Below are 13,203 nucleotides of genomic sequence, written 5' to 3'. Positions count from 1 at the left end.
ACCTCAGAAGCCACAATAAATATAAACAATATCTTCAATTAAGCAGTGTGGGACTTCCCCAAGGAACAGACTGCAGGTTTTGCTAAGTCAACTTTAATGTCATCCAATCAGAGTTAGAGAGGGAAAGTGCCTTTGCAAATAAATACTGCATCTGAAATCTACGTTTTCTGAAACACTCCTCAACTCTTCAGGCAGTCTGAGCCTACTGCAGAAGTACCTTCAGTTGCAGCACCATGAACACAAGTGGTTTTCTTATTTTCTGCCTTATCCTTCTGACTCTGAGTCAAGGTAAGGAACATCAAGGGATACTTAATTTATAAGAACAAAAATAGGACTAGGGTATAGATTTGTGAAGTACAGAAATAATGTATTTGCAGAAGTTTTACAGCCTGCCTAAAAATGAAGGGTAAATGAACAGAGATTGCTTCTGATCAGAGCTTATTATCAGAGAAGCAAGTGGAATAAAAATAGAGAGGAGGAAGGTGGGAATGGAAAAGAAAGAGGGATATACAGAGAAAATATGAGGGAAGGAAGAGAAAGAGGAAGAGACAGGTATCTCCTTAGTTAACTTAAATGTAATTAACTATATGACTGGGGCTCAATGCATCTTACAATCAACAAGTTACAACTCCATTCTTTCAGGGAATCAACTAATTAAATCAAACAGAGCTGTATGATCACAGACTGACTATGTGATTACACATGGAGGCAGAGGTTCTGCTAAGTATTACCAAATCCACATTAAGTGCCTAAAATGAAAACTGTGCTAATGTCCTCTGCTATACCTGTCTCTTTCCCTGCAGGCATACCTCTCTCTAGGAATACACGCTGTACCTGCATCGAGATCAGTAATGGATCTGTTAATCCAAGGTCCTTAGAAAAACTTGAACTGATTCCTGCAAGTCAATCCTGCCCACGTGTCGAGATTATGTGAGTAAAACCTAATGATCATCTCCCTGGCTGTAATCAAACAATAAATACGTGATGATTATTCCAAACATCAGTAAAGGGTTTATGTTGATCCTAAGATTTCCATAGAGCAAAGAGAAACATCTAAAGTGAAACCTAAATGCCTGACTTTAAAACTACATATTCCATCTGTTTTATTGGCCCAACATTGTTTTAAATATTTTCACTCTTTTTTACTCCTACAGTGCCACAATGAAAAGGAATGGGGAGAAAAGATGTCTGAATCCAGAATCTAAGACCATCAAGAATTTACTGAAAGCAATTAACAAGCAAAGGTAGGTTTGCTATTGCTTTCAGAAGAACTGCTTTTTAAGAAATGTCGATTTTGGAAAGTTATAAATATTTGCATTGGGCTTTCCGGTGGAATTCTTGGCTTAAAACGGTGTTACCACCATGCTTCCACTACCTCCATCTGCTTCTGTACTTCAGGTGTCATCTTGTGTGGTATCAAAAGTTACCCTAATTACCTGTCTGGAAGTGTCATTAGGCCACTTCAACCCTGAAGCAGAACTATAATAATGCAAGCAAAAATGCCAAATTTCCCATAAGCTTTTCCTGGTCTTAAAAAAGCATCCTGTGTAACCGACAATGATTGTGTAGGAGCAGGAAAGCTCACCACACCTCATCTAAGGACCTAGGATTACCTATGAACTCAGTATGTTGCTAGCAGAATTTAGACTGGACACACTAGAGTCTCTTACACCCTCTTTCTCTTCTTACAGGACTAAAAGATCTCCTCGAACACGGAAAGAGGCATAATCACTGCACTACTGATAAGATGGACCAGAGAGAAGCTACCTCTACAATTGTTTCCCTGTGTACAGTATATGTCAAGCCCTAATTGTTCATGGACTTCAGTTCTCCTAAAAGGTGACCAAGCCAGTCACCAAATCAGCTGCTACTACTCCTGCAGGGGGGAGGGTGGCTCATCACCCTGAGCTGTTCAGTAGTGACTCTGCCCTGGCACTGTGACTGTAAGCTATACCGAGGCGCTACGTTCTCAGTCAATGTGCTAAGTCCCAGCCTTGCTACTGACAGCTTCTTCCCCTTTCCAATCTTTCTAGGTTATTAAGGGATCTTTCCAGCTCTGGGCTTATTAGAGACCTTAGGATCTCAAATAACTAAGAGATATTCAAACCAATAATGCAATCTGCTTTTTAAAGAAAGATCTTTACTCCAGGGGCTTCACTGCCATCCCTCCAAGGGGCCCGTATTCTTTCAGGTGTTATGTACATAGTTCCAAATATACAGAAGCAGCCAGAAATATCTGGAAATGTACGTTAAAATAGTATTACTTAGTCAAAAACTATACAAAGTAGAATTCTTAAAGATATATGTTTCTTATATGATTTTCAGTGTTCATGGAATAACTTGTATACAACTATCAACTTATGTAATTATTGCAATGGAATAAATTTTTAAATTTAGATACATGTTCTGCAGGCTATGTAAGACAAATATGCTAAATGCTTTCCAAAATAAAAGTAATGTTCTCTCCTAGAAATACTAAGAAAGATTATGTAATTGTTTTAGAGGCCAAAAAGATAATAAATAATTATAACTAAGATGAAGTGTCTGGTGGATCATTTTACTGGGACATTTATTTCATAAAAAGCATACGCCGGAGAATCCACAGCCAAAGCAGCGGGGGTGGGTGGAGGACAAATTAGTTTGAGGACTACCACATTCCTTCCAACTATAGTCTCCTGGAAGGCCCATCATACAGGATTCTTCCAGGGCTTATGTGGCAAAGCAAAGCTTGGCCTGAGCTTCAGATCCTTAAGAGTCAACTTTCTATGAGATATTTGCAACCTGATAACATCAAACTCCAAAATATCTTAAATTAATTCCTCTTCTCCCTGTGCCCAGATCTATTTCTCCTCCTCTATTTTACACCGTAGATGAACAGCAGCAGCATCCATTCAGCTCCCAAAACCAGAATTTTCTGAGTACTTCTACACTTCTTCTCCCTCACCTCCCATATCCAATCAGTCACTAAGAAGGTATTTGCAAAGCATTTAGTTGGCACATTATTAGTATCTGAAAAGGAAAGGACAGACAACCAGCTGAAAAACAGGAAACAAATGAACAGGAATTCCAGAAAAGAAAAAAGTACAATCCCTTAACATATGAAAAGATGCTCAATTTCATTAGTAATCAGGGACACACACATTCAAATCATTATGGTATACCATTTTATGCCACCAGATTAGGAAAAAACTTTATGTTGGGTAATAGCAAGTATCAGGAAGGTATCTAGAGTAATGAGATACCTCCACTTTTGATGAAAGAGAAAACAGCTATGATTACTATTTTACAATAGCAAAACTCTGTATGTAAAGCCACATGTTCATAAATAGAATGGATAAGTAAACTAGAGTATTTTAATTCAATGGATTATACAGTGTGAAAATAAATGAACTATACACATCAACATGGATGTATTTCAAAACAAATCTTGTACAAAAGAAGCTTGCCACAGAAAAGTACACGCAGCATGGTTCCATTTACTATATAAAGTTTTAAAAAAGGGAACGTAAACACTGACAAAGACTCTTGAACACACAAGTTTGAACTATGTGGATCCACTTACATCAAAATTTCTTTCAATATGTACTATAGTACTACGTGATTTGCAGTTGGTTAAATCCCCAGATGTGGAACCACAGATATGGAGGCAGTGGTAGTGGTGGTTTAGTCGCTAAGTCATGTCTGACTATTGCGACCCCATGCCAGGCTCCTCTGTCCACGGGATTCTCCAGGAAAGAATACTGGAGTGAGTTGCCATTTCCTTCTCCAACAGATATGAAGAGTCAAAGTTACATATGGATTTTTGACTTGGTGGGGAGAGGGTCAGTGCCCCAATCCCTATGTTGTGCAAGGGTCAGCGCCCCAATCCCTATGTTATGCAAGGGTCAGCTGTAGAGACATATACGATGAAAACAAAAACAAAGGAATGATTTCCATAAAGTTCAGGATAGTGATTATTTCAGGAGGTGAGAAGGAAATGAAACCAGGGAATAGCACATAAGGGGCTTCTGGACTATAGTAAAGTTTTATTTTTCACCGAAATAATGGGTACATGAGAATTTGTTCTTTAATCTGTACCTACACATTTTAATTTTTAGATACATGCTCTATTTTACACTTAAAAAGGCAAAACAAACCAGGAAAGAAACAAAGAACTTCAGAATATTACCAACTCTGAGATGTCTTCACAAACATCAAGCAACTTCACATAGCAAAAATGACAGAATAAGAGAGCTATCACTGGGGATGTAATGTACAGCATGACTGTAGTTAATAATGCTGTATTGCATATGTGAAAGCTATGCAAGAGAGTACACTGTAAAAATTCTCATCACAAGGAAAAAAAACTGTAACTATGTGACAGATGCTAACTAGACTTATTGTGGTGATATGATGATCATTCCACAATACATACAAATACTGAACCATTAGGTTCTAAACCTGAAACTAATATGATAGTATCAGTTCAGTATGTCAACTGTACCCAATGAAGGAAACTGAAAAGATAGATAAAAATCTAATGCAGAGAGAGAAAGCACAAACACTAACACCACATTATATGGCCCTTACTATGAAAACCTTAAGAGGATCACAGCAAAACTGAAGTGGCAGAATTTCTCCTTCCTGCCCTCTCATTTTCTTTTTCTTCCTGACCCCATGAATTTATACAAAAGATTACCTATTTTATTCTCAACCAACTGCCAACTACTTTTCAGGAAGGTATTAACCAACAGAGCTTTAAACTGTTCTCTGTTCAAAGGCAGGGCATTCATTTAACAAACATTTATCCCCATTATATACCCAGGTTAAAAGAAATTACTACACTGTGAGTTTATAATTTACTATTAATGACAGAAAGAAAGGTAAATAAATCTGAACTGAAAAAACTCCAAATGTACAAAGAAAATAGAGAAAATCATGGAAGCCTTTCCTGCGAAAGTAACGGCAATCTGAAATTTGAAAGACACGTATATATCTGATAGGTAGAAAAATAAAAGTGTATTCTACTAAAGGAAAGAGCATGTACAAAGACACAGGTGTGAAACAGCATAGTGTATTCAGTCTGGAAGAATGGAAGTTTAAATGGATATTGTGAGAAATGATTTTGAGACAGACAGGAATTAGATCAGGAAAAATTCTAAGTATGCCATCATTATCATTACATATTTATAAACTATATACATATTATAAAACATACATGAAAAAATGTTCAAGACTGCTAGACTATGTTGTAGTAACAAAGCTCTCAAAATATTAAAGATGCACCACAATAAAAATGTATTTCTTGCTCACACCAAGTTCCATGCAGGTGAGCAGGGCCTCTACGTTAACTCAAGAACAGTCTCCCTCAATCTCAGCTGAGAGTCGCCATGACAGGAAGAGAAGGATGGAAGTGGCATCTTGGCTCTTAAATGCTATATAGTCTACACCGCCTTGTCCAGAACAAGGGACTCCCTTACTTAATTGCCATGAGGGATATAAATTTGGAAGGGAATATGTACTTGCCTCTTACACAAACAGAAAAAAACTTAATGAGATTTTTAAAAATTTTAAGGCAGAAAACAAGGCTCATGCAGAAATCTAGTTCAGGAAAAGAAATCTACAAACATTTTCAAAAAATAAGTCTCTATTCTTAGTTAAGAGGTGAAAAAGAACGTCTTTTCTAAGCAGAAAGCTGATGTTTAAGTAAAATTTGATGTATACATTCAACAAAATGGACGTATCTACTATATTACAGTCATGTTGTAAATCTCAGGGGGAGAACCTCTTTTTTTGGCAGGGGGAGGGAATATATGGCCTACAATGACCAATATGTTGCAACCTGATTTAAGAACACTGGCTTCCTATAAAGAAGGGAAAATGGGAAAGGGAAAAATAATTGTAATTTTGCCTCTTAATTTTCTTTGTCAAACCATACTTGGTTAATTCATGTCCCATATCTAGACCTTGATAACTGAATAACACTGTTCTCCCTCCATTCACAGACTGGCTGAGAACCTCAATAAAGCAGTAAGAATAAAATATTTAATAAGTCATGACAGCTTGTATGGGCCTCTGTTTTCTCAAATAAAAAGAGAAGTAGAAATCCTCCATAAATGTTGCTAAGACAAAAACTATCAAGAGCTAATTAAAATACTATTTCTACATTACTTTGCTGACAAAAGTCTGTCTAGTCAAAGCTATGGTTTTTCCAGTAGTCAGGTATGGATGTGAGAGTTGAACCATAAAGAAAGCTGAACACTGAAGAATTGATGCTTTTGAACTGTGGTGTTGGAAAAGACTCTTGAGAGTCCCTTGGACTGAAAGGAGATCAAACCAATCAATCCTAAAAGAAATCAGTCCTGAATATTTATTGGAATGACTGATGTTGAAGCTCCAATACCATAGTCACCTGATGCAAAAAACTGACTCCTTCAAAAAGACCCTGATGATGGGAAAGATTGAAGGCAGGAGAAGGGGACAACAGAGGATGAGATGGTTGGATGGCATCACTGACTCGATGGACATGAGTGAGCAAGCTCTGGGAGATGGTGAAGGACAGGGAAGCCTGGTGTGCTGCAGTCCGTGGGGTCACAAAGAATCAGGCACAACTGAGTGACTGAACAGCAAGATAAGATTATAAATGATTTTTTAAATTTTATTTTCCAAGTTTCCTATAAGAACATTTTTACTGTTTTTTTAATTATAATAGAAGGGGGAAAGTTAAGCAATTTTCAACGACACTGAATTTTAAGCGTCAGTCTTAAAGGACTAAGATTTATGCTCTCAGGGAGCTTTATGAAAGTAATCATCTCTGCAAAAAGATCTAAACTGAGAACAGAGTCATACAGATACCAGAACTTCTTTCTCCATGTTAGACTAAAACTTAACACCTCGTGTTAAAAATCACTGACCTATCAGTGAATGTATTTTGGATCACCATATAATAATGTATGGTGATCCAAATGTATTTGTTATCAGTCTCCTTGTTTAACCTCTTGCCTGCTACAGGTTATTCACTATACAAATCACTGCAATATTTATAAAAATAAATATAATTATATTTCTCCCCTGGTTTCATCCTTCCAATACCATTCCACCACACTTGACATGAAATCCAAAATTCATCATGGTCTGTAAGGCTCTGCATAACTCTCCTGCCTCATTCCTGCCACTCTCCACCTCTACCTTTCTACTTCAGCCATACCAGCCTCCTATTATTTCTCAAATACAGCAAACATATTCCCATCACTTCCACAACATTCCACAAGCATTCCACAAAATCACTGGAGGGGGTTGCCATGCCCTCCTGCAGAGGATCTTCCCAACCCAGGGATCACACCCAGGTCTCCTGCACTGCAGGCAGATTCTTTACCACTAGTGCCACCTGGGACGCCCCAAATAGAGGAGCATCCCTGGGTGGGATACTCTTAAGCCTTAGGAGAAAGTCAACTTAGAAATAAAGAGAAGCTTACTAGTTTTGTTGAATCATCACAGGCACAGAAGGCATAACAACCTTCTCCTATTACAATATCCACTGTGTGTACTGGCAAACTGTTTACTAAACTATGAGAGGCCCCTACTGGAAATAGAATTAAGGTTGGGTTTTAAGCAGGGGCTTACACGACTTTCAAAAATAAATGTGCTTTAAAACTAAATTTAATGCTCTAACAGCACCAAAAGCTGTTAAGAGTAGGGGAAATCCATGCTCCTCACAGGGTTTCATTCTGAGAGACACTTATCTCAAAATCAAAAATAACTTGTCTTATTTTCACTTGTGATAGAGACAAGCATATTGTTTACATATTAGGCAACATTTTCCCAGTTCATTCAAATTTAATTAGAGCCAGAACAACATAGCCATCCCATTTCCTAGGCTCAGATGCAAGAGGAAAACTCCCTTACTTTTACTTTAGTTACTGCTGCTGCTGCTAAGTCACTTCAGTTGTGACTCTGTGCAACCCCATAGACGGCAGCCCAACAGGCTCCCCCATCCCTGAGATTCTCCAGGCAAGAACACTGGAGTGGGTTGCCATGTCCTTCTCCAATGCATGAAAGTGAAAAGTGAAAGGGAAGTCGCTCAGTCTTGTCCGACTCTTAGCGACCCCATGGACTGCAGCCCACTAGGCTCCTCCGCCCATGGGATTTTCCAGGCAAAAGTACTGGAGTGGGGTGCCATTGCCTTCTCTGACTTTAGTTACTACAGAATAGGAAAAGAGGACAAAAGGAGAAATTGAAAAAAGTTCAACATCAATCTCATGTTAAGGAGAGTTAAAGAGTCTGTCCAACTCCATCATTCCCAGAAGACTTTTACCTTGGTATGCGTGGTTTTCAAGGCTCAACAATTTCCTAAAATTATACAAAACACACAAATGCACACATATAGGTAGCCTTCACCAGACTGTCAAGAGCGCACAACAACCTCCAAATGGCTAAAAACCATGAGTCTGTACTAATTCATTCAAGACCTTGAACAGACCATTTCAGTTTGCAGGACATTCCCTTCAGGCCACAGGGACATCAATATACACACTTCAATCTGGGTAATCGTACATGCAAATGACTCTGAACATACTTGGCAGTTTGCGGATTTAGAAACCTGAGCTGACTTCAAGATCTGGCCCTAAAGGAGATAGTAATAGTCATTATTTACAAGGTATTCCTAGAATTTCAAGACTATCTGAACTATTTTATTAACCATAATACCACCTTTTTTAAAAACTTCTAGAACCACTTAGGGCACAAACTTGCTGTCAGAAATTAAAGACATCCTTCAGATTACTATATGAGACTAAAGGGATTCCTGGCATATTCTCAATTCAATCAAATTCAACTTAGTAAATATAAACTGTGCACCTACTATCTTCAAGATCCGATGAGGCAAACAAAGACAACATGATACCTGACTTTAAATTTTTTATACTCCAGTGTGAAAAAAGCACATATATAAGCCAAATATCACCAGCAATCAAAGGTAGGAAACACTCAAGTTTAGATAACTGGTATTGTAAACGGTGCTGCTACTGCTGCTAAGTCGCTTCAGTTGTGTCTGACTCTGTGCGACCCCAGAGGCGGCAGCCCACCAGGCTCCCCCGTCCCTGGGATTCTCCAGGCAAGCACACTGGAGTGAATTGCCATTTCCTTCTCCAATGCATGAAAGTGAAAATTGAAAGTGAAGTCGCTCAGTCGTGTCCAACTCATAGCGACCCCATGAACTGCAGCCTACCAGGCTCCTCTGTCCATGGGATTTTCCGGGCAAGAGTTCTGCAGTGGGGTGCCATTGCCTTCTCCAGTATTGTAAATAATGCTGATCAAAAAAGAAATCTATTATGTTGGAAGTGATAAACATCTTAGATATAGTTAGTAGAAATACCTCATGTTAAATTCAAAGGAACATGTAAGTTATCACTAAAACACTTCAGGGATACAAATTAACTTTCCTCAAGATAAAAGAATGCTTATATTCTTACAATCACATGAGATATAAAGAGATCGAAGTCATATTTTGACTATATGGAATAAGGGTTAAATTGAGACTAAAGCATGAATGTGCCATCCTAAATTGTATAGGTAACTGGACTTTTCATCTTGTTAATTTTGTTTTATTAAGAAAAGCCCACATGGTAACAAAGTCAACCATAAACAGAGGCAGAACAATATGTAGTCTAGCTTGGTTGCTGTTTACTTGCTAAGTCATGTTAGACTCATTTGTCACTCTCTGGACAGTAGCCTGTCAGGCTGCTCTGTCCATGGAATTCTGGAGTGGGTTGCCAGGCAAGAATACTGGAGTGGGTTGCCATTTCCTTCTTTAGGGGATCTTCCCGAGCAAGGGATCAAACCCACATCTCCTGCAATGACAGGTGGATTCTTTACCACTCAGCCACCTGGGAAGCCTAGCCTAGCCAGATCCACCTTAATAGTGGTACCAGAAGGTGTTTGGGAAGCTTCTGTACAACCAACAGAGAGTCTTGTTAAAAGGGAAACTGAGGCACACACATTGATGTTTTTTTAAAATCTGAGCAAACATTAATTCAAATCAAGCAGCACCAAACCAAAGCTGGTTAGAAACACTCCATTGACAGGAGCTAGGGTTGAGGTTTTTACAGAGAAGATGCAGAAACAAAGCAAGAAAATTATTCGATTGACTACAGCTTAAATAGCTGCTTTACTTGGGAAAACCTAGTTGATTGGTTTTCATTTTTTCAGATTCAAGTGTACTGACTCTGGTTTTAGTTTGCTTGTGTAGGCTACCAAGGCACTAAAGCCACCTCAATCTAATGGCCTCCTTGTTGAATACCTTAACAATTCTTTTTAAAAAATTTGACTACAGTCATAAGGAATTATAGTAAGTATATATGTTATTGAATTTAGATCATGCAGATCAATTATACCTCCTGATGACTAATAGGTACAAAAAAATGAAATGCATGTGTATCTACAGTGTCTCACTCTAACTGATGCTCATCATCACTCAGAAGGAATACTAATGGGAGCAGGATAAGACAGTCAACATAATAAACTCTCAACTAAGTTTAAGAGCTACTGAGGAAAAGGAAAGATGGCTGTGGTGTGTTCAGGGAAGATTTGACAAAGAAAACAGAATTCTAAGTGAAATTCTTATTGAGGAGCTTGCTGAAGTTCAGCCTGGACAAGAAGCCAGAATCACAGCATTAGCACTGTAGACAGCCACCATTCATATACACACAAAGACCTCTGTAAATAGCTCACCATACTTTGGGACTAAGTAAAAAAATTATTTAGCTTGCAGGGAAAGAATGGATTGAGATAGAAAATAAAATCCCAAATCAAAGACCATCATTTATTGAAGTATCTCATCTGTGTTTTAGAACATAAAAACAGAACCTAATTAAATTAGAATTATACATTTTGGTAGAAATAGAATTATGAGTAATAACACAATGCATTACATCTAACTAAATCACTCAAAATAAAAATTCACCTAACACAAAACTGTAAAGTAACGATACACCAATTAAAAAATTCACAATTAAAGTAACAAATTAATTTTCACGAATTACACATCAGCAACCACAAAGCCTAACAAATACCACAAATACCAGAGGAGAAAAGACAGACAAGATATATTCACAATGGCAGACACTATAACATTAGTTGAAATGTTAGATCATAATTTTCAACTGGGAGCACATACAAGGAGAAATATATTTGAATCTTGGAATGAGTAGCAAATATAGTTTGAAACATCCAGTTTTGTAATTTGGAAAACAGTAACATTATTTTTCAATAAAAACTACAAAAAAATAAAGTTTATACAATCATCTTGGCTTGCTGTAGCAATTCTCCTAGATAGGATAAGAAAGTTTTCAGAGTAAGCTTTAGCATAAATGCTATATATATTAACATTTGCTTGCTACAAACATAACAGGCACTCTTTGTTTCAGAAGTATATGTTTTATTTTAAAATCAAGTTTGAAAATTTGGGTACTATAGTACAATACAAAAGGTGCTCTTAGTTCCCAAAAGCTAACTTTTGTCACATCTGCTACTTCCTCTATTTCAAGACTTCCAGATCCTCTTGAGCCTGCAAAGTGTAAACCAAGGACATTTTCAAAATTATACCACTTAGATTCTGACTTGAGGTGCCAATAAGTGATGGAATCAAAAGGGAATGGTTTTAGGTTATGGGCTGCTGCTAAGTCACTTCAGTCGTGCCCAACTCTGTGCGACCCCACAGACGGCAGCCCGCCAGGATCCCCTGTCCCTGGGATTCTCCAGGCAAGAACACTGGAGTGGGTTGCCATTTCCTTCTCCAATGCATAAAATTAAAAAGTGAAAGTGAAGTCGTTCAGTCATGTCCGACTCTTAGCAACCCCATGGACTGCAGCCTACCAGGCTCCTCTGTCCATGGGATTTTCCAGGCAAGAGTACTGGAGTGGGGTGCCATTGCCTTCTCCGAGGTTATGGGCACTGACATGCAAAAGAAATAAAATATTCACTTATTTCCCACACAAACTTAGTATATATTGCAAAGGATAGAATCTAATCTCATTTTGAGAAAAGAAATCCAAAATAATATCTGGAATTCAACTTTAATTCAGATCTCTAAGATAACTTCCTGAAATTCATTTTAAATAAAATTTACCCTAACATACATGAGCAGACTTTGTGTGTCATTCTACTCGTCTTGACCTATATTTATAAAGTCATGTCAGGTCACTGGTTGACCACAACACAAGTAAACAAATTTCAGTCACTACACATAACAAAGAATACCCACTTTGCAAAAATACTTGGTAAAGAAACAAACGGATGGTTTCAGTCATCAAGTGAGAGAATTCGATTTTCAGAGTTCCTAGTATACTCAGAATGTCTAGTTTTCAACAACAAGAAAGGCATAGAAAGAAACACAAAAGTACAGCCCTTTCAAAAAGGAAGAAATGACGAAAAACCATTCCTGAAGAAACCCAGACATTCATGGGACTTATTAGACAAAGATGTTGAATCAACCATCTTAAAATACGCTCAAAGAGCTAAAGGAAATCATGTACAAAGAATAAAAGAAAACTAGGGAAAATGCTGCATGAAGAAAATGAGGGTAGCAATAGAGAAAGAAATTACAAAAAGGAGCCAAATACAAATTCTGGAGCTGAAAAGTAAAAAACTGAAATGAAAAATTCACTAGAGGGGTTTATCAGCATTTTTGAGCCAGCAGAAGAAAGACTCAGCAAATTTGAAAATAAATCAATTGAAATTACTGCATCTGAGGAGCAAGGGAAAAAAAAAAAAAGAATGAAAAAAGTGAACAGAACTTAAGGGACCTATGGAATACCATAAAATAAAGTAATATAATGCAAGTTCCAGAAACAGAAAAGAGAAAGGGATAGAAAGAATATTCACAGAAATAATGACCAAAATTTTCTCAAATCTAGCAGGAACACATGAGTCTGCACATCTAAGAAGTTCAGTGCACTTCAAGCAGGATAAACTGAGAGAGACAGATAATAATCAAATTCTCACCAATGAGAGAGAATCTTGAAAGCACTGAGAGAGAAGTGATTCATCATATACAAAGGATCGTTAATAAGATTAATAGTCAACTTCTCATCAAAAGCCATGGAGACCAGAACGCTGAGAGGTGACGTATTTTAAATTCTGAAAGAAAAAAAATTCTGTCAATCAAAAATTCTAAATCTGGCAAAACTATCTTTTAAGAATGAAGGAGAAATAAAAGCATTTCCAGAT

General features: G+C 37.5%; 2 protein-coding genes across 2 annotated transcripts in view; one reads left to right on the top strand and one right to left on the bottom strand.

Moving 5' to 3' along the window:
- ART3 (ADP-ribosyltransferase 3) overlaps positions 1-13,203 on the bottom strand; it is a 140,261-nt gene that overhangs the window by 108,855 nt on the left and 18,203 nt on the right. The window lies entirely within an intron of this gene.
- CXCL10 (C-X-C motif chemokine ligand 10) lies at positions 174-2,532 on the top strand. Its single transcript, NM_001285721.1, is given in 4 exon segments — positions 174-288; positions 804-930; positions 1,155-1,244; positions 1,692-2,532. Coding segments are annotated over 4 exon segments (309 nt in total). The 5' UTR covers positions 174-233; the 3' UTR covers positions 1,729-2,532.

This window comes from Capra hircus, chromosome 6 (assembly GCF_001704415.2).
Source record: "Capra hircus breed San Clemente chromosome 6, ASM170441v1, whole genome shotgun sequence".
Classification (NCBI taxonomy): domain Eukaryota; kingdom Metazoa; phylum Chordata; class Mammalia; order Artiodactyla; family Bovidae; genus Capra; species Capra hircus.
The sequence above is the reverse complement of the archived record's forward strand: the minus strand, read 5'-3'. Positions and strand labels throughout refer to the sequence as shown.